This window comes from Alosa pseudoharengus, unplaced genomic scaffold (assembly GCF_046254945.1).
Source record: "Alosa pseudoharengus isolate Yale_2024_CS ecotype anadromous, Long Island Sound unplaced genomic scaffold, YU_APseudo_1.1 YU_APseudo_1.1_scf_6, whole genome shotgun sequence".
In the NCBI taxonomy this organism is placed as follows: Eukaryota; Metazoa; Chordata; class Actinopteri; order Clupeiformes; family Clupeidae; genus Alosa; species Alosa pseudoharengus.
Genome location: NW_027468848.1, coordinates 8,094,694 through 8,118,244, shown reverse-complemented (window position 1 = coordinate 8,118,244; position 23,551 = coordinate 8,094,694). Strand labels below are relative to the sequence as shown.

Below are 23,551 nucleotides of genomic sequence, written 5' to 3'. Positions count from 1 at the left end.
AAGATGAAAATGCTTCTTTTTTTGATTCCATGTTTCTACCACATTGTCTTACAACCTTTTGACATGTTGTAGTGTAATTTTCAGTCAGAACAAATATATCGATAAAGAGAAAAATCAACATTGAATCAATATTTGCCAGGGAATAGTCAAGTCAAGTCAAGTAAAGTTTATTTTAGGGCTGTCAATCGATTAAAAAAATTAATCTAATTAATTACATACTCTGTGATTAATTAATCTAAATTAATCGCATATATATTTTTTGCTGTGAAAGTATTTTTCATATTTAAATTCAAATGAATCATTGAATAATCAGCATTAGTGACATTAAAGTTCAAAAACTCTTTTATTATTATTTTCACTGTTCAAATAATTGCCATAATAATCTATGATATGACCTAATATGCTGAGGAAATAAGTTCAAAAGTGCTTCGGGAAGACGTTTTCTTTTCACATACAAGGCATTTCAGGCCACAGATATAACCTAGGGGACACAATGAAAATAAATTAACACTCCCCTCAATGTCAACACTTATTTCTTTGCATTGATGTGCGACTATAGAGTTGATGAACTCCGGTGATATGCAAATTCCTTGCTGCAGACATTGCAGAGGACTTTATTTTCAACACTTTATTTTTTATGAACACCATCAGGGCGTTTTTTAAAGAGTAAATGTTCCAATCAATGATCCAATCAGCACGTTTTCTTCTCTCTCCTTCATTTTACAGTCTAATTTTTACTGACTAGAACGGCTCGGGGTCAAAGGTCATACGGAATCGATTAATCTGCACTAATTTTTTTAATCAGTTATTTTTTCTCAAATTAATTAATCGAAATTAATCAGTTATTTTGACAGCCCTAGTTTATTTATATAGTGCATTTCATACACAGAGGTCATTCAATGTGCTTTACATAAACAAAATCAAACAATAATAACAAATAAAAGCATAGAAGGGCAATATACAGTTCAAAAGGTAAAGATCATAATAAAAGAAAACATAAAACACAAGGTAAACATAATTTCAAAATAAAGAATAATTAGTAAGCAAAAACAAAGGCAAAAATAGTAAAAAAGTAATAAAAGACAAGGTAGAATAATTATCAGTTTTGTTCTTAACTGTAAACCCTTTGTAGTTTCTCATTATTTTGTATTAATATGCTATTTAAGAAGCTTTAGTCTTTAGGGGGAAATATGTTGTTGTTTTTTATTTCATTTTTATTCATTTCAAAATATGACATGAATTAGTTCATTTTTTTAATCGTTTGACAGCCCAACTATGTATACATGACCAATATTGGGATTGTCTTCATGTTTCACACAAGTGCAAATAAGTAATTGCCATTTACTGTAATTTAGTGTCAGTGATGAAACTAATTTGGTATCCATGGCATGAGGACAGGACATGTTCCAGTGACATCAAATAATCAACATGTTTGCAACATTTATTCAAAGTTCTTTCATCTATGGAAGTAATAAGCAATATATAATAAGCAATAATCTTTAAATAAATATTGTGTACCTCCTTTGTTGTCCACCATCCTGAGTCTGCACACCTGCTGGGAGGCGGGGCTGAGAAGGAGTAAACCACAGGTGAGGGTTTTACCAGAGAATAAGTCTAATAAGGGAGACGGGCTCTGGTTTTACTCTAGGTTGGAGCAATCAACCAATAATGGCAGTAGTCCAGATTTATTGGTCTTATCAGCCATGCAGAATTACCGGGCAATCTTTGTCAATGACAAATGTGTTTTGGCCGTGGTGACAATGTGATCTGCGTTGTACTGACACACCACTAAATGCCCGGAAGTCATTCCCAAGTTGTAGGCTGGTCTACACCGAGTTCAGAGGAAACGAAACTTAAAGTAAAGTCAGAGATTCCCCGTGCTATAAGGAACAATGGCAGAGGCGATTTCAATTAACCAGGATATTTTTATCTGTCCGATTTGTTTGGATCTACTGAAGGATCCAGTAACAATTCTCTGTGGACACAGTTATTGTATGGGCTGCATTAAGGGCTGCTGGGATCAGGAAGACCAGAAGGGAGTTAACAGCTGTCCCCAGTGCAGACAGACTTTCACTCCAAGACCAGTTTTGAACAAAAATAATATTGTTGCGGAGCTTGTGGAACAGTTCAGGAAGACTAGAATTCAAGGTTCTGCTTCTCCTCAGTGTTTTGCTGGACCTGGAGATGTGGAGTGTGACAGCTGCACCGGGAGAAAACTAAAATCGGTCAAGTCCTGCCTGGTGTGTTTGTTGTCGTACTGTGACACTCATCTCCAGCGCCATGATGAACTCTTCTCGGGGAAAAGACACAACGTGGTTGATGTAACAGGTCAGCTACAGGACAAGATCTGCGCTCAACACCAGAAGCTCCTGGAGGTATATTGTCGCACGGATCAGAGTTGCATCTGTTTGCTATGTTTGGTAGATGAACACAAAGGCCATGACACGGTCTCAGCTGCAGCTGAGAGATCGGAGAAACAGGTAAGCACCAGGAGGGATTTCAGCTGCGGATATTTTTTTAGTGCGACTGCTCACACCATGGAGAGTGTATCCCTCACAAAATATGTATAATAATAAACAATTCCTGCAAAACTGCATTTTGATTGGCTATTTATTAAACAAGAAAGGCTTCTTCTAACAACATAGTTTTAAACAGGATTAAATGATAATGATGGCTCCTTTTTTCAAAGGTCATGAAGTGAAACAGCGTAATTTTCAGGTTAATTGCCAGGTTGAAGGAAAAGACATGCAGTGCCAAATTCACAAGTCAGAAGGACCCAGGACTGACAGGGGGCTACTGGAGAACTCTTGTATATTATTATCAAGTACGCTAAATTACATAGCCTAGTCAAAATGATAAAATTATACATAGAGTTCAGTCTTGCATGCTACTTTGGTTTTCTATAAATTAGTTGAATATAATAACCTGTGTAGGTTTTCTTTAGGCTTTTAGTTTCCACAAAAATCACCATAAGCCATCATTTATTTTTTATTTTTCAAATTGTATTTTTTTTATCATAATAGGCTCCATCATTTCTAGTGGTAGTTGTTTTTAACACATCTCTATGTCCAGATAGAGACAACACAATTTATGTTGTTTCTAACAAATTTGCTTTACGAGTGTAGTTAGTAGTAAGTAAGTATAAGTATACTCTTTTGATCCCGTGAGGGAAATTTGGTCTCTGCATTTATCCCAATCCGTGAATTAGTGAAACACACTAATGTTATAGCACTCACTAATCCCGGCGCAGTGAGCTGCCTGCAACAGCGGCGCTCGGGGAGCAGTGAGGGGTTAGGTGCCTTGTTCAAGGGCACTTCAGCTGTGCCTACTGGTCCGGGTTCGAACCGGCAACCCTCCGGTTACAAGTCCGAAGCGCTAACCAGTAGGCCCCGGCTGCCCCCAGTTAAACCCATTGCATCAAATTATATTATTAAATGTTTCTTTCAGAATCAGAGCTGCACAGAATAGTGTGCTGAACTCCCAGTTATTACTGATCCCATCTTCTCCTTTGTGCCAAGTAAAGATGAACATAGTCGGGTGTAGCCCACCGAATTATATTAAAGTCTTGAACTGATGGTCTTTGTCTTTATATCCAAACTCATCCTCAACAAACCAACCACCGCAAGAACTTATTGCTCTTCGAAGGGTGCTAATTGCATGTATCGTTCACTTACTGTATAGTATGGTTTCTAGTTTACCTCGTGGTTTCTAGTTTACCTCAATAAAGACACTGTTTGCTCAGTGGTTTCCACAGATCCTGCAAAGAAACGGGCTTCTTAATGACTACATTTATAAAACAGAATTCTATTTGAGATTTAAAATACTAAACGGGCTTCTTTATGACTAAATTTACAGTATGAATAAAAATTTCATGTGAGGATTAAAATACTATTGAATATACAGTGTAAGCACTATGTAGTAATGTGTAGTCTGGTATTGTCACTGTGTCATTTAGAAGGAGACCAAGAGGAAACTCCAGGAGAGAGAGAAGGAGCTGCTGGAGCTGAGGAAGGCTGTGGAGACTCTCGAGGTGAGTACTGAGTCAGGTCAGTCAGGGCTTTCACCCAGACAGCCGAAGAGGAGTCTGCAAAACTGAGTCACTTTCCAGTTCCTCTGGTTCACACTGTGGGTAACATGCTGTGTGGAGGAGCTGAGTGAAGGCTGCTTCAGATGGACCCTCCTCTTTGTGTGTCTCCAAACAGAGCTCTGCACAGACAGCAGTGGAGGACAGTGAGAGGATCTTTACTGAGATGATCCGCTCCATTGAGAGAAGGCGCTCTGAGGTGACAGAGCTGATCAGAGCTCAGGAGAAGGCTGAGGTGAGTTGGGCTGAAGGACTCCTGAAGCAACTGGAGCAGGAGATTGCTGAGCTGAAGAGGAGAGATGCTGAGCTGGAGCAGCTTTCACACACAGAGGATCACATCCATTTCCTCAAGGTAACTGTGGTGTAGATAGATTGTTAGCAAGTGTTTAATTTCCAACATCATACAATCCTTCTTGGAATATACTAATTAAATTGACATATACAACATAAGTGTCTGTTTTCAGTTGAATGTTCTTGCACTCAGTGGCACACTCAACATTTCTCAGACCCAGGACCCCTTGCTTGATATAAATCTTGTAGCACTATCAAGTATGCATCAAGTTGCTTATTAAATCCAACCAATAATATTATGCAGCACAACTAATTTTGGACAGAGATCATATATCTATAGATCAGATATAATTATGTTCCTATCCATTCATCTCTCTCTCTCTTTCTCTCTCTCTCTCTCTCATTTGTAGAATTTTCAGTCAGTCAGCCCTCAACCTCAGTCTAAAGACTTATCCAGCACCTCTGTCAGCCAAAGCTGGTCTTTTGAGGCTGTGAAGAAATCCCTCTCCACACTGAAAGGGCAGCTGGAAGATTTCTTCAAGCAGGAAGTCATGAAGATCTCTGCAGCAGGTCGGTTATATAGATATTCATTAGAAAAGGAGAAAAGGTCACATAAAAGTATAAAGTTTATGCAAAGTGCAGCCTTTTCACATTTTCTGTTATAGGTTGTTATAAGTTGTTACAGGTATATGAGTTGTTCAGTCCAGCACTCTGAGAAACTATAAAAATAATTGATTGAAGCCTGCTCCTATACCTGTGCATAGTGATATTCATGCTGTCATGTTGGTCATGGCTAATGGTGAGACGATTCATTAATTTGGTGAAGTGACTGTTATGTGCACGTTGTGAGCACAACACAATGACAGGAGAGACACGGAGTAAGTTCCATAAGATTTACAATTTATTAAGTCCAAAAGGTCTCAAAACAAGCAGCGTCGGCTGAACGGCCTTCAACCAAAGGCACCTGATGCGACCGGATCAGCAAGCAGTAGCAAGCGCCTGGTGCTCTGCTGCTCTCTCTGCCTGCAGAGGGGAGGATCTCCAGCGGATCTGGAGCCATGACCTGTGCAGCGGTGCACCTAATTGGGCTGATTGGCTCCAATCACACCTGTATGGGAAATAAGGCAGAACAGAGAAACCACGGCCTGGGGGAAAGGGCAGAGCCACGGCCTGGGGGAAAGAGCAAAGCCAGCGGGCCGTGACTTACAAATGATTACTTGTATTTGTGCCCAGCTGGTTTTGGTCATTCGATGTGTAATATAAACCAACTTAATTGACCAATTTGCTCAGCAGTTTGTTGGGTTAAGTCATTGATTCAAATGGTTCCATTACATTAAAATGAATAGTCGTTTAGGTCAGTGTTTCCCAAACTTTTTTCACCCATTTCACTTCAAATCTACCCTGCAACCACCAATATTGTTTTAGGCCACAGGTTCTCCAACTTTTCTATGCCTCCCCCAACCATACATTGCTATAGGATCCCTGCTTTGTGTTGCATTTTGAGCACCATCAGCGTGAAAAGTTGGAAATGACTACTGAAAAAATACGTTTAAATGCGTATCCAAGAGTAGGGGAAATTCTTGCATGTTGCGCAGTCATCATTCGTCAGCATAGTAAGCTGTTCCTGTATTTATAAAAAAAAATTGTTGTAGGCTACGTTGCATTGCAGACAAATGGGTCCATAACACTGTGGACGTCAATTGCAATGTAAACAGCAAATAACTCAAGTCGTTATATTGTATTGTTGTATTATATTATATTGTATAGTCGTTATATCAGAATAAGAGGCGTTTGCGCAATAGCCAGAAGAATGCTCCTTTACTTTGGAGTTAGCGAGGTAGAAAATGAGAGGAATAGTGTCTAAAATGCCCATTTAAATTGTAGACTAATATAATGCACTGTTGTGCATTTTAAATCAGAAATAAGAATGTGAGGAGGTTGCTATTAACTTTAAAGATTGCATCTGCAATCGAAACTGTATGCAAATTGAATGGCCTTATATCCGGTCTATGGATGTCTGCTTGACGGCACGGTCACTAGATTTTAATCGGTAAAGTTGAGGAGCTGGTATCTGTTAATGTTCGTGCAAATAGGCGAATTCATGTCCCTTGTAGTTTGCAACTGCGAGGTACATGGCAGGCGCCCCACAGAACGGTTTCATTTTGAGAGGTAGATATCCATGCTGGCACCCCCTCTGCGATGCGTTCGTCCCCCAGTTTCATGGGCCAGTTTCATGAGCTTTTATGACAAAACCGTGACTGTGGTAGTTAACAATCTACATCCTAATATAAAACTGTTAGCTTCCCTGGTATCAAATGACAAATGGTATCAGTTAGGCCTATAACACAACATAAATTGTGCTGGCGACCCGAATAAAATCTCCTGCGACCCACCCGTGGGTCGCGACCCAGCCTTTGGGAAACACTGGTTTAGGTGACACTCTTATCCAGAGAGACTCACTCCCAGTGAACTAACTACAGGAACTACTGAAGCAACTTGGGGTTAGGTGCCCTGCTCAGAGGCACAATGGTGGCAGCCCCTGGGATCAAACTCACAACCTTTAGGTGTTCCATTTGGAAGCTCCCGAACCACTAGACCAGCAGCCCCCACATCTGAAGGTCTTCTGAACCTGCTCTTCCCATCAGTGATCAGTGATTGAATGAGTGCATCTCCATCTTCACGTTGGGTCAAGTTTGGTTAGTTATAATGCATTTCTTCTTTCTCAGTGTCTGATGTCCAGGCTGTTTTTACTGAGCCAGTAACCAGAGAGGAGTTCTTAAAGTGTAAGTTGGTCTGGTCTGACACAAACACTGACACAAACATACATGCAAACATGCACACACACACAGAAACACACACACACACACACAATGTGGGTCACACATGTTCCTGTGCGCACACGCACACACACTCTCACACACACACACACACACTCTCACACACCGGAGGGTTGCCGGTTCGAACCCCGACCAGTAAGCTTGGCTGAAGTGCCCTTGAGCAAGGCACCTAACCCCTCACTGCTCCCCAAGCACCACTGTAGTGTGTGCTTCACCTCACTGTGTGTTCACTGTGTGGTGAGTGTGTTTCACTAATTCACAGATTGGGATAAATGCAGAGACCAAATTCCACACTCTCTCTCACACACACACACACACTCTCCCTCCTTCTCTCTCTCTCCCTCTCTCACATACACACACTCACACACACACACACACATACATGGAGGTCATGCATGTTCCTGTGCGCGCACACACACACACACACACACACACACACACACACACACACAAACACAAACACACACACCTAATAAAAATGAATCTACAAAACTAATTTTGTCCACCCTTCTCCCTCATCAGACTCCTGTCACTTCACACTGGATCCAAACACGGCACACAGACACCTCCATCTGTCTGAGGGGAACAGGAGGGTGGAGAAGAGAGATGAGCTCCAGTCATATCCTGATCATCCAGAGAGATTTGATACACGGTGGCAGGTGCTGTGTAGAGAGGGTGTATCTGGACGCTGCTACTGGGAGGTTGAATGGAGTGGGAATGATGTTCATATAGCAGTCTCATATAAAAGCATCAGCAGGAAAGTGCTGGGTGCTGAGTGTGTGTTTGGATGTAATGATCAGTCCTGGAGGCTGCAACACTTCAACTCCCGTTCCTCTTTCCACCACAATAATAAAGAGACTGAACTCCCTCTAGTGCGCAGCTCCAGAATAGGAGTGTATGTGGATCACAGGGCAGGAACTCTGGCCTTCTACAGCATCTCTGACACAATGACCCTCCTGCACAGAGTCCAGACCACATTCACTCACACACTCTACCCTGGGATTTTGATAGGCACTGGATCATCAGTGAAGCTGTTGTGACCCACACTGTATACAGCAGGACAGAAATGTAAAGACCCCAGATACAGATAGATGCTGTTATTACATCCACACACACACACCCATGAACACATCCCATCTCATCAGCACACATATAAGCCACCACTCACATGTTAAGATCTGACCGCTGCCTCTCAGCTGCCTGCTATTCTGTGTTCTTGGGGAAAACAAAAGACCAAATCCACTCCCTCATCTCTGGACCCCAGCAGATATTACAGCGTCTGCACCTCTGGACCTCTGCTGGAACACACATCAGCACACCACACACACACTATTGGGTGGGAAATGTGTTGATGAGCCCAGTGTTTCACCCCCTCTGATCCTCTCCCACAATCCATCTCCTCTCCCTCCTGCTCCCCCTAACCCTCCCTCCCCTCCCCCAGGTTTTCAAGCCTTTAGACCCTCTGTGATTGGACACATATCTGATTGTAGGTCAGAAAACATTAAGTTGAGTAGAAGTAAATATTTATGGGGTTGTGCTCAAGAGATTAAAAAAATATATCTGATGTATGATAATAATATTATACTCTACACTTCTTGTTGCAACACGACTGACTCAATCTCTGTCCAAATGTATCAGATTATGGTGGAAATTATTTTTTTTTTAAAAATAAAAAACGCACATGATCACTACTGTTCACGGAGTCATGTAATCAATTCAATAATCCATGTTTGTTTATCAATTCTTCTGAAGTTGTTTGTTATCAATAAATAACAAAGAGTCTGGGGGTCAGACATCAGCACATGATGTGGGAGAGTGTGTGTGTCAGTGTGTCTTTACTGTGATTTTAACATCCTCCAAGGCAATGTGTCAAAGATGCTGTAGTCATGATGCAATCTTAATCTTAATCATTTATATAATATGATCTCTACAAAACCTTCTTTAAGTAATAGCAGTAAATTGCAGTAAAAATATCCTAACCCATGCAGTAAAAATATCCTTACCCATGCAGTAAAAATATCCAAACCCATGCAGTAAAAATATCCTTACTCATGGGTTTGGGCTTCTTTGCATATGACCCTTGTTCCTGGTCAATGAATCACGACCACCCACAGCTTGCCATTTTTTGAAAGGAGGTTGTATATTGCAAATTGTAAATTGTGGTTGGGCAATTCCATGGAAAATTATGTTTTTTGTAACATCCATAACGCCAATAAAATGTGATGGTATGGTATGATATGAATGATTACATGAAATTTGAGTATTTGCTGTTTTTGGCTGAAGAATGTACATGAGAAAAAATGCACAAAAAATGAATGTTATCATTCACATCATACAAATGCCAAGGCATTTAAGTAACTATAAGTATATATACTTTTTTGATCCCTTGAGGGAAATTTGGTCTCTGCATTTATCCCAATCCGTGAATTAGTGAAACACACTCAGCACACAGTGAGCTCCCTACGCAGTGAGCTCAAGGGCACTTCAGCCGTGGATGTGAGATAGCAGTGCTGAACCACTTTCCCCGCCCCCATTTATCCTACCGTTCGGGGATCGAACGGGCAACCCTTCGGTTACAAGCCCGAAGCTCTAACCAGTAGGCCACGGCTGCCCCCATTTCACTGGCGTTATGGATGTGACAAAAAGTCAATTTTCCGTGGGATTGCCCGGTTATCTAATTTTTGCCATTTAGCTTGTGTGGGAAAGTTGGCAACAATGACTATAAAGTTTAGAGTATGTTCACAAAAATGTACAAATGCAAATCCTGGGGTTCTCTTTTGTGTGTCTGGAATTATGATTGTAATGTAGCTTTTTGCTGTTTGGGAGATCAGAAATGATAAATATAAAGTCCAAAATGCATTTTTGCAAGTTCTTAATTACAACTGCAATTAGGATTTCACTTTTACAGTTCACTATTTACAACCACCTGTGACATGCTACTCTTCTTAGTAATGACACATTCATATTTTTCATTCTTCAGTTTCACAGATAGTGTGATATTACTGTCTTCAATGCAAAATATCTCTGTTTGTGATAACTGTTTGTTATTACTGTTATCATGTACAACATTATACCTTACTGTGACAGAATTGTATTTATCTGCATTTTCCACCACATATTCAGATAGTTGAGAACTGAATGCCTTTGCATGTGTGTGTATATCAGTGTGTGTGTGTGATGTGTGTGTACAGTGTGTGTACCTCTCCATGCTGAGAGGCAGCTGTGTGGCCGTGAGCATTAAACTCCTGACTGGCACATGCAGCACAGAGAGACAGGAAACACACACACACACCTGAGGTTCACGGCATTTAAGTGCACAAACACACACCTTTCCACTGCTGTGTGTGTGTGTATGTGCGCCCATGTACTTGTGTGTACTTGATCTTCTGCGACGTGCTGCCCGGGGTCATCACGCTGAACAGCAGCGTCTCCATCTCCGTGCACCTGCTGCTCCACCTGAAGTCCAGCACCAACGGCTTCCACGGGCCCAAGCTGGGCGCGGAGGTGCACGTGATCCGCATGAGCCTGGCGCTGGCCTTCATCTACCTGCTCTTCCTGGCGGCCGAGCTCTACGCCCACTACCTGATCTCGCAGCAGCACCAGAACGTGCTGGTCATCACCGTCGTCCTCTCCTCTGCGGACTCGTGCTCATCTACGGCAAGAAGAGCCACTGGAAGCAGCTGCTGCACCTCTACAACCTCACGCTGGACAGGTACACCTGCCTCACCTGTCTGAAGGCACCTGAGAAGAAACCAGACACCAGTGGGGCTACTTCTCATTAAGGGTCCCACCCAAAGCCCACAAATATTTACTGTGTCGTGACAATGAGCTACCATGGTGTCATCACTATGCAACCTGTGCCTGCTGCCATTATGCTTTTACCTGTGCTGCCATTATGCTGTTACCTGTGCCTGCTGCCATTATGCTGTTACCTGTGCTGCCATTATGCTGTTACCTGTGCCTGCTGCCATTATAATGCTACCTGTGCTGCCATTATGCTGTTACCTGTGCGTGCTGCCATTATGCTGTTACCTGTGCTGCCATTATGCCGTTACCTGTGCTGCCATTATGCTGTTACCTGGGTGTGCTGTCAGACTTCACAACACTGGTGTTTGCAGGGTTTTTGTCTGTTTTTAGGTAACTAGCTTGCTAGTTTTACACCCAAACTCCATAGCACTGTGTGTAAATACATGCAGTGTTATTCAGTCCTTTGGATGAGACATTAAACTGAGGTAGCACCGTGTAACAGTACAGACCACTGGATCTCTGGTCAGCATGCTCTCCATTGATCTTTATTTCACCCTCCTCACACACACACACACACACATACACAATAACACTCACAAAGAAATGACATAGCTACAGTGCATACCTTTATCATTTTCTCATCCGTTAGTCAGAGACTCTCTGTTTATTGCTGTCTCATACTCCCACTCACCCACACCCCTCCCACATACACACTGAGAGACATACTGTACATTCTCAGATAAAGTTGCCGTCACTCCACCTTATCCATGTGGCAGCCACTCCTCCTGATGATAATACAGGAAACCAGGAGTCTTTCACTTGTCCAATTTGTCTGGATCTACTGAAGGATCCAGTCACCATTCAATGTGGACACACGTATTGTTTGGGCTGCATTAAAGGCTGCTGGGATCAGGAGGATGGTAAAGGCATCTACAGCTGCCCCCAGTGCAGACGGACATATAGGCCAAGACCTGCTGTCAGTAAAAACACTCTGATTGCTGAGATGGTGGAGGACTTTAGGAAGACTGGACTTCAGGCTGCTGCTGCCGCTCAGTGTTGTACTGGACCTGGAGATGTGGAGTGTGACGTCTGCACTGGGAGAAAACTCAAAGCCGTCAAATCCTGTCTTAACTGTCTGTTGTCTTACTGTGAAACTCACTTCAAAGTTCACAATGATGTGAATCCAAGTAGAAAACATTCAGTGATTGATGCCACAGGCCAGCTACAGGAGAGGATCTGCTCCCGTCATAAGAAGGTGTTTGAAATATTTTGTCGTACCGATCAGAGTTGTATCTGCTATCTGTGCACGATGGACGAACATAAAGGCCATGACACAGTCATGACCTCATCCAGTATCCTGATGTACTCGAACTGATCCATGATCCCTGGTATGCAGTAAATAGGACCAACACCGTAGTAGGAGAAACATCCTCATATCATGATGCTTGCACCACCATGCTTAATTGTCTTCACTGAGTACTGTGGCTTGAATTCGGTGTTTGCAGGGCGTCTGACATACTGGAAGAGGTCATGCTGCCATATGCTGAAGAGGAAATGCCTTTGAGGTGGACCTTTAAACAAGATAATGACCCGAAACACACCAGCATGCGAGCAAAAGCATGGTTCCAGATGAACAGGATTCAACTGATGGAGTGGCCAGCACAATCCCCGGACCTTAATCCCATAGAAAACTTGTGGGCTGACATAAAAAGTGTGTTTGCATGAGGCAAAACCAAGAAACAAAGAGGAATTATGGAATACAGTATAATTAACCTGGGCTGCAATACCTGGTGAACGATGCCAGAAGTTGGTTGACTCCATGCACCACAGATGTGAAGCAGTTATCAGAAACTGTGGTTTTGCAACAAAAAATTTGTTTAGGATACTCAACCAAGTTCACTTATCAAGAATTTCTTAGTTTGTACAGTAAATTTTTGAGTTTCCAAGGAAAGATGGCAACACTGCTATTTCTTTGAACATGGCATTTCTGACTTTCTATGAAATATCATTATTATTATTTAAGTTTTGATGACTTTGCCCAATTGTTTTGCTTTGGAATAGAATGTACTGTGTCCCCAATGCATCTGTGTTCATGAAAGTACAATTTGTTTAAATAATTTTGACATTTACTCATTTTTCTAAAGGCACTGCTATTTTTTTGAGCACAACTGTATATATACACGTTAACCTGTTTTTTTTAATGTACCCCATCAGTTTTTTTTGCCAGCAAATACAATACTTTATTAATATTGTGCCAATATGTGAGGTCTTCACAACAAATGCACTTGAACATAAAATAAGACCAGGTATGATACATTTTTTTGCCAATTTCCATGGGGCTATAATGGGCTGTGGCATAGCTATTAGGAACACAAAAATCGATGTGGGAAAAGCTCAATGTATAATCATTAACTGTGCAAAGTGCCATTCTTGTACCATTAGTAATTCATAGATAAATACACAGCGCTATTCACTTTCAGAGACTCAAGACAGCGCTATTCACTTTCAGAGACTCAAGACGGCGCTATTCCCTTCAACAGACTCACGACTTCCTGTGCAATCGCTGACTGCATCTTTAAGTGGCAAAAACACATGGAATGACCCCTTAACAACATCTTCAATTCCCTTTGTGTACCTTATATTTTAAGCCCTTAATGACACCTTAAAGGTCACCTGAAAGGTTTAAAAGGAGCATTGTTTCCCAATGGCGTGTGACGGCACAGGGAATAGAGTCTCTGTGTCATGCAAAGGATCCAGAGTTGGAATCCTATGCCAGCTTTACCATTATTTGGGGCTTAAAGGCGCAGTCAGCGATCATAAGCTATTTCAAGCCCGTAACATTTTTTTGTCACATTCAGAAATCATCTCCTCACAACCCATTGAGTACACAGTAAAAAAAAAAAAAAAAAAAGGTCTGTATTCCGTCTGTACGCAGCCCAGGCTCCGAAAAACTGGAAACAAAATGGGGGAAGCCTGTCCCCCAAACAAAAACGAAACCCTGTGTGGAGTTTCTCTGGTAATACTCAAGGGAGGGGTGAGCTACACATCTGGTGTGTTTCGTTTGGTCCGACTCCTTGGTTAAGGGCTAAGGAAGCTATTTCAAATGAAGGTGCTCTAAGCGATGCTGTTGTCTTTTAAACAAAACAGAGAGCTAGCTCGCTACTTCCTCCCCCTCCCTCCCGTGCTGTTTCTGTGCAATTGAAACTCTCCAAACGTGCATCTCATCTGTGATTTTCTGGAACAGTTTTTTGTGTTTTTTTGGGCTAGGTTTACCCAAGTTGTTTTTGTTGCCGTTTTTGGAGCCTGGGCTGTCCACAGAGATCGCTGTTTTATCACAGTGTATTCAGGACACAGACAGCTAGCGGTTGGTTAGGTGATGTAAGTGACATAAAATATTTTAGCCTAAAAAACGTGTGGCTTAGAGCACCTTTAAGTCTGTATTAAAGGGCTTTTCGCATAGCTTCAGGGAAAAGGGAATGTAACTATATGTTCAATTCTTCAGGATAACAACATGTATTCTTCTAGTATCACTATAGGGAGCAAAAGTCATTCACAGCCAGTGTTGGGCAAGTTACTTCAAAACCGTAATGTACTATGCATTACTTATTACTGTCATTTCAAAGTAATTTGTTACATTATAATATTACTGTCTCTGAATTGTAAGGCATTACACTACTATTGCATTACTTTTAAGTTACTTTCACCAAAATATCTAGAAATATGGATTTGCCATTCTAAATGCAGTTTATTACGTTCAATGCAGCTTGCTCTTCCAATGGAGGGAGATGTGGTATAGCATAATGACTGAGCTAGGCTTAAGGCAACAGTAGGCGCAGTGCTCATAATGCAATACAAGGAACAATCATAAAATTTTGTTAAAAACCGACAAAAGGTCAAAGTCTGGTAAATTGTGATAGAAATACTGTAACTTTAAGGCCTAGGCCTACTCATTAAAATCAATAGAGAGCCTACTATATTGTAAATCAAAGCTTAAAGGAACCGTATGTAAGATTGTGGCCAAAACGGGTAAATTACTGTAGAGCGGTGTATCCCCTTCCCCTCCCCTCTGACTGGCAGAGTTGGCAACCGGATGACGAAACACTACTGACTTTGTGAGGGTGGCGCATTAGGCCAAAACACAACATGACAACATCAACATCAGTTGAGGGCTGCAACTTCACTTTTTAAATGACAAAATCCTGGCCAGACTACTGTTGTCAGTGATATAAGTATTTGAAATGAACATGATTTCTTAATGTCTAGTGACATATCAGGGCAATTTTATGATTAATTGAAATAAATTTTTTACATACGGTTCCTTTAATAAAGACATGTCAAGATGGTGGCCTGCTGGCCATTTCGGTGCCCTAAGTGAGTGGCTTTGAGTGAGTGACATTTAAATGATAACTCAAACACCTAAAGTAAAATAAAAGGCCTATTATTTACAGACCATTACTGTGTATTTTTAAACATTAATTTCTGAAGAAATGCTGTTTTACTTATAAATGGTGCACTGTCACTTTAAGAGCATTGATCTTTACGTTGTCATAATGCCCTTTTGCCAGCTCTTGTTTACAAGCCTTATTTGTTTGAGTTACATTGATAGCACAATATTAACAATAATATGCACAATGTTAAGTTGTTTTAAGCAACCTTCATTGCTTTGGAAATGGAAGTATGCAATGACATGTTGCTTCACATTTCGTTTTGCGAATACAAGTGAATTATGAGCCTGGTATCCACCTAGCTATCTGAATGGAATGCGTTTCAGTCGACAGCATATCATGTGCTTCATGTAGCCTAAATGCTTGGAAAACGAATGATTGAAGACCCACCAATTCTAGTACTACGTGGTGATTGAGAGAACCCAAAAGGTATCAAACTTGCATGTACTGTAACATCGTGTTAGTGCATTTTGACATTGTAAACGTTATTGATGAAGAGTGAAACGCAGTTTGCAGTAAAGCTACTATTCATTGGTTACATTTGGGTGCCCCCTCTGTCCTTTGGTGCCCAACGCAAAGTGCGTGATGCGCGTGGTGGGAGCGGTGGCACTGACAGGCTACACAATCTTTTTCTGCATTTCTATCCCTTTATTCTCTTCAATTCAAGTTCACAGCACAAAGCTGACATGCACAACACCATAGTTTGTGTTTTATCAAGAATCAAAAAGATTAGCGTGGCACTACTTTAGATGTTTCATTAATTTACTTGTGCTATTTCGCGAGCTGAGAGATCTTTCGGTTTCGCACACAAAGTGCACTAACTATTATGTTCTTCATAGCCTTTGCTCTGACAAGCTGAAAATAATGAGCGTAGGCTTATGTCTATCCTGCAAATAGAGTCTGCCTGCGAGTCTGCTGCAGCCACAGTCATATTCAACCAGTATCAGGAGATAACGTTCTACTATTTTGCGCGGATTTTTTCTCCTCTGTTGTTCTCGCGTGGTGTTTGCAAATATGTATCAAAACAAAACAAGCGCTTAATTTTGGGTTAAACTGCATTGTAACGCGCGTTACTGAAGTTTGTACCGAGTAAATATTACCCAATTTTTTTTTTTGTAATGCCTTACATTACCGCGTTACCGCAAACAGCAATATATTACAGTAATTACATTACTTTTGTAACGCATTACTCCCAACACTGTTCACAGCAGACCTGATTGATTCAATGCAAGATCAACGCTGGGAATCAAATGCTTCTCAAACTCCCAGAGTTTCTTGTCCACAAGCAACTGGTCTTTGGCCAGGTGTCCTTGCAGGGGGACCCTGACATGGATGATGCGGCAAACATCGAACGGGACCGCGACAACGGATCCAAACTGCTTCAGCGTGGTGTGGACCGAAGTCTGCTCCACTCTCCGGGGGTCAATCAGCAGCTTGGTGGGGTTGAACACGCTCTTCCTGTCTGGCTCTCGGTAGATGTGCTCCAGGATGTTCACACCAGGCACACGCCTCCACTGAGGCAGACGAAATCGCCCAGTGTCTTCAAACTGCGTTTTGGGGAAGATGTGATTCTCGATCCTGAAGACCCCTGCATTGGGATGTTGCTGCTGTAATGTGTCCATTAGCTTCTCCAGGCTGCCGTGTTTGTAAGGCATAATGATCTCATCAATGTCATTCAGCAGGAGGTACTTTGACTGGTACATATATCTGTATATGCATTCATTCAGAGTGGTCAGCTGTCCGTAATAATGAATGTCACCGTGGTGCAAGTCATAATTCCACCCAGCAGAGGGCGTTAGGAACTTGTCTATTGGCCAAGGCACAACTTCCAGCATACCCTCTCTACTGTAATACCTGAGGACTTTCTCAACATCTGGGCCACAGCTGGTGTTGTAGATGACAACCCTCTGAACCCCAATCAGCTTGTACACCTCCATGGTCTGTGCAAACTGGAGGGCATTATTGTACTCCCCAAACAGGTTGGATATGCATGTGGTGAAGTTGTACCTAAATGATTTTACCTTGACATCTTGATTTTGGATTAGTAAAAATGTCAAATTGTGGATGGCGGTTTGGTCAGTTGTTATGCTGACATGTGTGGCTTGCTTTAATGATCCACTTGTGCAAAACACATCTGAAGTGTGAAAAGGAAAGCCGAAGTTGTCGCTGTGCATGTCAGCTTCTGCCTTTGAAGTTGTGCATCGACTCCGAGCCTTAGGATCAGTGATAGCATTATAATCAGCGTTAGCATTAGCATCATCGTCGGTACACAGGACGCAGTAGAGCGGCTGCAGCTCCTGCCTGCAGATGATGCTGATGACCCGGATGACTCCGCCCCGTCTGTGATCCTTGAAGGCAGACACCATGAGGTGTCTGGAGCCTGGGATGGGGGTGATGGTCTCCATGGGTGCCCGTTGCCGTGGCTGCAGTGTGAATTCTGAGTCAGCTCTCATCAGGCTCACCAGGCGTATCACGTGCTCCCACCTCAGCACCAGGAGGAGGGTAAACGTGGTGATGCCAACCAGCAGCGCCAGCTTCCTCTGCATCATGTCTGTTCTGTCCACTGGGAGTCAGCATCTGCTATCTACACCAACTAGGATGATGGGAGAACACACATAATTACTCACAAGTACATACAAACAGACATTTACAGACATGGTCAATGTATCAAAGTTGCCTTGCAAAAACTCATAGTGCACCTGGCAGTGGCGTTAGTAATTAAAGGTACACTATGCAATATTTTCATCTTAAAGGTTGTATCAGTGATAGCGGGGATACGTCACTTCTGTTGATGTTCAAACAAAACAGAGAGCTAGCTCGCTAATCCCTCCCCCTCCCTTCCGTGCAATTAAAACTCTCCTAAACGCGTATCTCGTCGGTTATTGATTGAAACACTTTATTTTGCTTTTGAGGGGTTGCCAACCCTTGTTGGTAGCAATTGTTTTTGTGTACAGATCTCGGAGCCTAGGCTGCCTATAGAGACGCGTTTTTTTGACGGCCTGCTTATGGGGCAGGCAGCTAGCGGATTGTTAGGAAAGATTAGATGAATGTGATGATTTATGTTTGGGCCTTTTTTGGGCCTGAAATCGCTGATACAACCTTTAATATAACCCTTACGCAGTCAATTTGATGGTAAACAAATTTGTAATTGGGGAATCGTTCACCTAGCATAGCCATATAGTATAGCCATAGCGAACCAGCCAAGCAACTTCAAGAACAGACGACCCGAAGACATCTCGCGAGAATCATGAAAAATTACCTTGTCAGTAGATATAGCTCTTTGGAGATTTGGAGAGTTTTTGCCTGTTGGTAGTCCTTCGCCTCCATAACAAAAGCATTTTTATTGTGTACAGGGGGAACAAGCCATGAGAATTAGGCTATTTACAATGGCAGAGTAAAATAGAATTATATTTTGACTCTAGAGGGGGCTCTACCATACTCTCAATACCTGAAACTGCATAGTATATCTGAGCTTAATGGTATACAATTTGGTGACTCTAAAGCTCCCCCTACAGTCGTAGAATATTTCTGTTTTACCTTGCCGTTGTAAATACCCTTCACAGCTTGTGGTAAAGGGTGGAGGGGCCATGACCATTAATTAGCACTGATTGATTGATTAGTTATTTTACAAAATTGTCATATAATAAAAAACATCCTTCAAGCCTTTTGGATAACTAAAACAATATGATCATGCGGAAAAAACAGTGCAAGAACATAGCGATCACAGCCAGAGGTGGGCACAAATACATCAAAAACTATTTTGTTACAAACTACAAATACTGTCTCATACATAAAAAAATACTTAATATTGACACAATACAAGTAATTAGTCATTAGTCAAATACCCACACAATAATCAAGGTATTGACTTTTAAAATAAACTACAAGGCATATTATTGAAAAAATATTCCCATGAGTCATTCCCATGACTGGCTGGCAGAGGGCTATTAATTGTGTACATTTGGGCTCCTATGAAGTTGATCTGGTAAAATGTAATCATCATCCCATATCAATGTAATAATATAAATGATGATCACACTGACACTGACTAAGCAGGCTTCGCAACAGTGGAATCAACTGTAACAAAGCAAACTACCCACCATCATTTCCATAACCAATGAAAGTGGTACGACAAATTGAACAGGTCAACCTCTTTTCTAAACTGAACTCCCTTTTTGTTCTATATGCCTATTGCCTACATACATGAATGGGGGACAGACAGAATAGCATCCTGGGGGAGCGTACCTATGTTTCCCGGGTCCTATGTTCCCCGCTCTGTATAGGACCCTTTTATAAAACCATAACCCTAACCCCGAGCGGGGAACATAGGACCCTTTTTCAAAACCCTAACCCTAACCCCGAGCGGGGAACATAGGGATGACCCCCATCCGGGAACAGATCAGTGCAACTAGCACAGAATCCTATCAAAGTTAGCCTACACCAGTGTGCACTCAACAGTACTGTGGCTGCTACGCTGAGGCTGCCCAGCAACAAATAATAGGCCAATGTTAAGTTGATTTGCTAGGCCTACTGTTGGGTTTAATGGCATTTCAGAAATAGGCTACGCAACCTATTCATAAATATCAGCTATGAATTGGTAAACTTTTACATCTGGAGAGTTACTTGCTAACTATCTCGCTAGCTCACGTCATGTCTGTCATTTCAGTAGAGCTCACCAAAATCTTAGGAACATTGCCACTTATCTCTTCTACGATCCCAGAAAGATTTTCTTCGAGTTGTTACATTTTTGAACATTTATTTTATCTAATGACACAGAAAACACAATGAATTGCCTCCACATATCCCTATGTCTGCCTATGTAGGCTACTATGCTCAGGGCCGGTTCTCCCTATACGCACACTACGCAAGTTGCGTAGGGCCCTGCAAGTTAATGAAGGCCCCCTCCCCCGTCTCCTCTTGAGTAGGGCTGGGATAAACGATTATTTTTTAAACGATTAATCTAGCGATTATATTTTCGATGCATCGATTAATCTAACGATTACATTTTTTCAGTCGATTTCGATTCGATTATCTCCCCATTAATTCACTAATAGCAACTTATACATCTGAATGAAAAAACATGAATTCTTTAAATTATATCTGAATGAAAAAACATGAATTTTTTAACATTGCGATATATGTTTATTGCTCTTAAGATTCCAAAATAAAAGACTATACAAGTGCAAAGTAATGCATTCTTAGTCAGAGGTAGCATTCAATAAAGTTCAGTAGTGTATGTCTAATTGAGTGCCTGTCATTTTAAGACGTTTAACACAGTTAAAAGGCTGCTGATGTGTGGATGCAATTCATAATGTAGTTAGTTCAAATAACGGTTTGTTCTTCTCCTTTGGACAAGCACTTTTGAGTCTTGGAAAACACTTTTCCATTTACATCAGGATTTTGCAAACATTCAGAGTCAATAAAATGAGCCCTGCATGAGTAACGAATACAAGCAGCAAGCATGCTAAACTTGACATCCAAACAGTATTCTAACGTTAGCTTTGAGATACTGCTTGATTGCATACTTTAACTTAACTTAGTTTAGTCTCCTCAATGTACTATGTTGTGATAAGACCTTAGCAGAATTTACTTTAACTTTAATGCAGCAGTTTTGAACAAATTTGTGCAGCATGGTCACGATGCTAAGCGGATTTAATAGCAATTTAGCCCACTGTGTTCTATGCAGTGCTTCTATGTGGCAACAACAATCGTGAATATTTTGTTAAATGCACATGCAGAGGAGGAGCGTCTATGAGGAGGAGCAGCGAGCTCGTTACGAGAGAGAGCGGGCGGGGCGAGGAAAGGCTGTGTGAGTAAAATGTGCAGCTCAATGAAATTATTTTATCTTATCTTTAATTTAAATAGTAGGCCTACAACATAGAACATCAATGTGTGGTGGCCGGTTTTGATTTCGTGGTGCCCAGCCACAGATTAGTCAACGTATGGAAAACACTGAAGGTGTAAAATTAAAAATATTTAGCAGCACACGTTATGCTTGACGAATCGACGCTCATATTTTGCGTCGACGTATTTTTTGCGTCGACGTCATCGATTACGTCGACGCGTTGTCCCAGCCCTACTCTTGAGTCAAGCTAGTGACATACAGTTATAACAACAGTGCCTCATACATTAGGAAGATGAACATGAAACCGAATTAGCATTCAGGGCATGAAAAACGGAAGAAACCTCACAAGAATGAACAGCGGGAACAGCAGTCAGGTAAACTTGTGTTCGTTCCATGGTTTGATGTCTACACGCATCTCTCGCGTGTTGATGGCCTAGCCTAGGCCTACCTAACAGGGAAGTGAATCCCCTGATCTGTCTGCGGCTTGCTTGCCAGCCTTTCCCAGTCACGGTATTTCGCAAAGTTGTGAAATATAATCGCATGTTCCGTTTTTTGAATGCGGGCGACTGGCTACATTTTTGAAAAATAAAATAAATATATAAATAAAATATAGCCGCAAGCGACAATGGCGGGCCTGCGGGCCGCAACCCGTGACATTTCGGAATCCAACAAAGCACCGACGTGGTGCGTTTGTGAAATGTACATATTTGATTTGGTGCTATTTGTTTTTGCATGTTATTTTCTGGCACATTTACTTGCATGGCCAGGTGAGGGCGCAATGCAAGGCAGGCCCATTAGAGTTTAGATTCTCTGCCCGAGCCCGAACTTGACCCGACCCGCGGGCCGGGTCCTTGATCAAGCTTGCTTTTTTTTTCTTTTTCTAATCATTAGCCTACTTGGGTGGGGAGCGAAAGCTATGCCATAGTTAGACTATATTTATCAAAGTAGGCCTAAGTAACAAGTGTATACAAAGTTATACAAGTTAGGCTCAGAGTTACAAAATGTCAATTGTAATGTCATCTGCGCAACACGTGTCATGCGTGTCATGCGCAGCTTCTCCTGCTGTGCTGTATTGTGTAGCTTAAGTGCAACGTGAAGCTTGAAGATGTAAAGAAAAAAAATGAAAACAGGAGAAACTAGACTGATTTCCGGCGGGAACTGCGAAAGTGTGCTTGCCCTGGTCCGGTCACCAACGTGAGCAGACAGTGACATACGCCATTGTTTCCCAAAGTCTGGGTCGCGACCCACGGGTGGGTCGCAGGAGATTTTATTTGGGTCGCCAGCACAATTAATGTTGTGTTATAGGCCTAACTGATACCATTTGTCATTTGATACCAGGAAAGCGAACAGTTTTCTATTAGGATGTAGTTTGTTAACTAGCACAATCACGGTTTTGTCATAAAAGCTCATGAAACTGGCACATGAAACTGGGGGACGAACGCATCGCAGAGGGGGTGCCAGAGCATGGATATCTACCTCTCAAAATGAAACCGTTTTGTGGGGCGCCTGCCATGTACCTCGCAGTTGCAAACTACAAGGAACATGAATCCGCCTATTTGCACGAACATTAACAGATACCAGCTCCTCAACTTTACCGATTAAAATCTAGTGACCGTGTTGTCAACTAAAGCAGACAGACCGGACATAAGGCCATTCAATTTGCATGTAGATAGTTTTGATTGTAGATGCAATCTTTAAAGTTAATAGCAACCTCCTCACATTCTTATTTCTGATTTGAAATGCACAACAGTGCATTATATTAGGCTACAATTTAAATGAACATTTTAAACACTATTCCTCTCGTTTTCTCGCTAACTCCAAAGTAAAGGCGCATTCTTCCGGCTATGTGCAAAAGCCTCTTGTTCTGATATAACGACTATACAATATAATATAATACAACAATACAATATAACGACTTGAGTTATTTGCTGTTTACATCGGAATTGACGTCCACAGTGTTATGGACCCATTTGTCTGCAACGCAACGTAGCCTACAACATTTTTTTTAGAAATACAGGAACAGCTTAAATGCTGACGAATGACGACTGCGCAACATGCGAGAATTTCCCCAAACTCTCGGATGCGCATTAAAACGTATCTTTTCAGTAGTCATTTCCAACTTTTCACGCTGATGGTGCTCAAAATGCAACACAACCGTGTTAAAAGCAGGATCTATCTATCTAGATCCTATAGCAATGTATGGTTGGGGAAGGCATAGAAAAGTTGGAGAACCTGTGGCCTAAAACAATATTGGTGGTTGCAGGGTAAATTTGAAATGAAATGGGTCGCGATGGTCTGTCAT

At 41.8% G+C, this 23,551-nt stretch overlaps 2 protein-coding genes and 1 long non-coding RNA gene across 7 annotated transcripts in view; 2 read left to right on the top strand and 1 right to left on the bottom strand.

The window, feature by feature from the left end:
• The first annotated feature begins 1,886 nt into the window (after window positions 1-1,886).
• On the top strand, window positions 1,887-8,903 carry LOC143105546 (tripartite motif-containing protein 16-like). 5 transcript variants are annotated; one of them, XM_076269545.1, is made up of 8 exons: window positions 1,893-2,480; window positions 3,910-3,918; window positions 3,956-4,030; window positions 4,203-4,436; window positions 4,786-4,945; window positions 6,469-6,488; window positions 7,131-7,158; window positions 7,735-8,903. In XM_076269545.1, exons 1-8 carry the CDS (start codon window positions 1,893-1,895, stop codon window positions 8,250-8,252), a joined length of 1,632 nt encoding a protein of 543 aa, XP_076125660.1. In that variant the 3' UTR covers window positions 8,253-8,903. The 5 variants fall into 5 exon arrangements, with proteins under 5 accessions (XP_076125661.1, XP_076125660.1, XP_076125659.1 ...); XM_076269544.1 differs by lacking the exons at window positions 3,910-3,918; window positions 6,469-6,488 and adding exons at window positions 3,268-3,283; window positions 3,694-3,701 and having other exon boundaries at window positions 3,959-4,030; window positions 7,102-7,158; XM_076269546.1 differs by lacking the exons at window positions 3,910-3,918; window positions 6,469-6,488 and adding an exon at window positions 2,656-2,689 and having other exon boundaries at window positions 1,887-2,484; window positions 3,970-4,030; window positions 7,102-7,158.
• Window positions 8,904-16,606: 7,703 nt separating this feature from the next.
• On the bottom strand, window positions 16,607-18,018 carry LOC143106464 (uncharacterized). Its single transcript, XM_076270740.1, has one exon. The coding sequence runs from the start codon at window positions 17,951-17,953 to the stop codon at window positions 16,607-16,609; it is 1,347 nt and encodes a 448-aa protein (XP_076126855.1). The 5' UTR covers window positions 17,954-18,018.
• Window positions 18,019-21,519: 3,501 nt separating this feature from the next.
• Window positions 21,520-23,551, top strand: part of LOC143105628 (uncharacterized) — a 34,695-nt gene continuing 32,663 nt past the window's right edge. The window contains exon 1 of the long non-coding RNA XR_012983510.1: window positions 21,520-21,623. This is a non-coding gene — a long non-coding RNA (uncharacterized LOC143105628). The remainder of the gene's footprint in view (window positions 21,624-23,551) is intronic.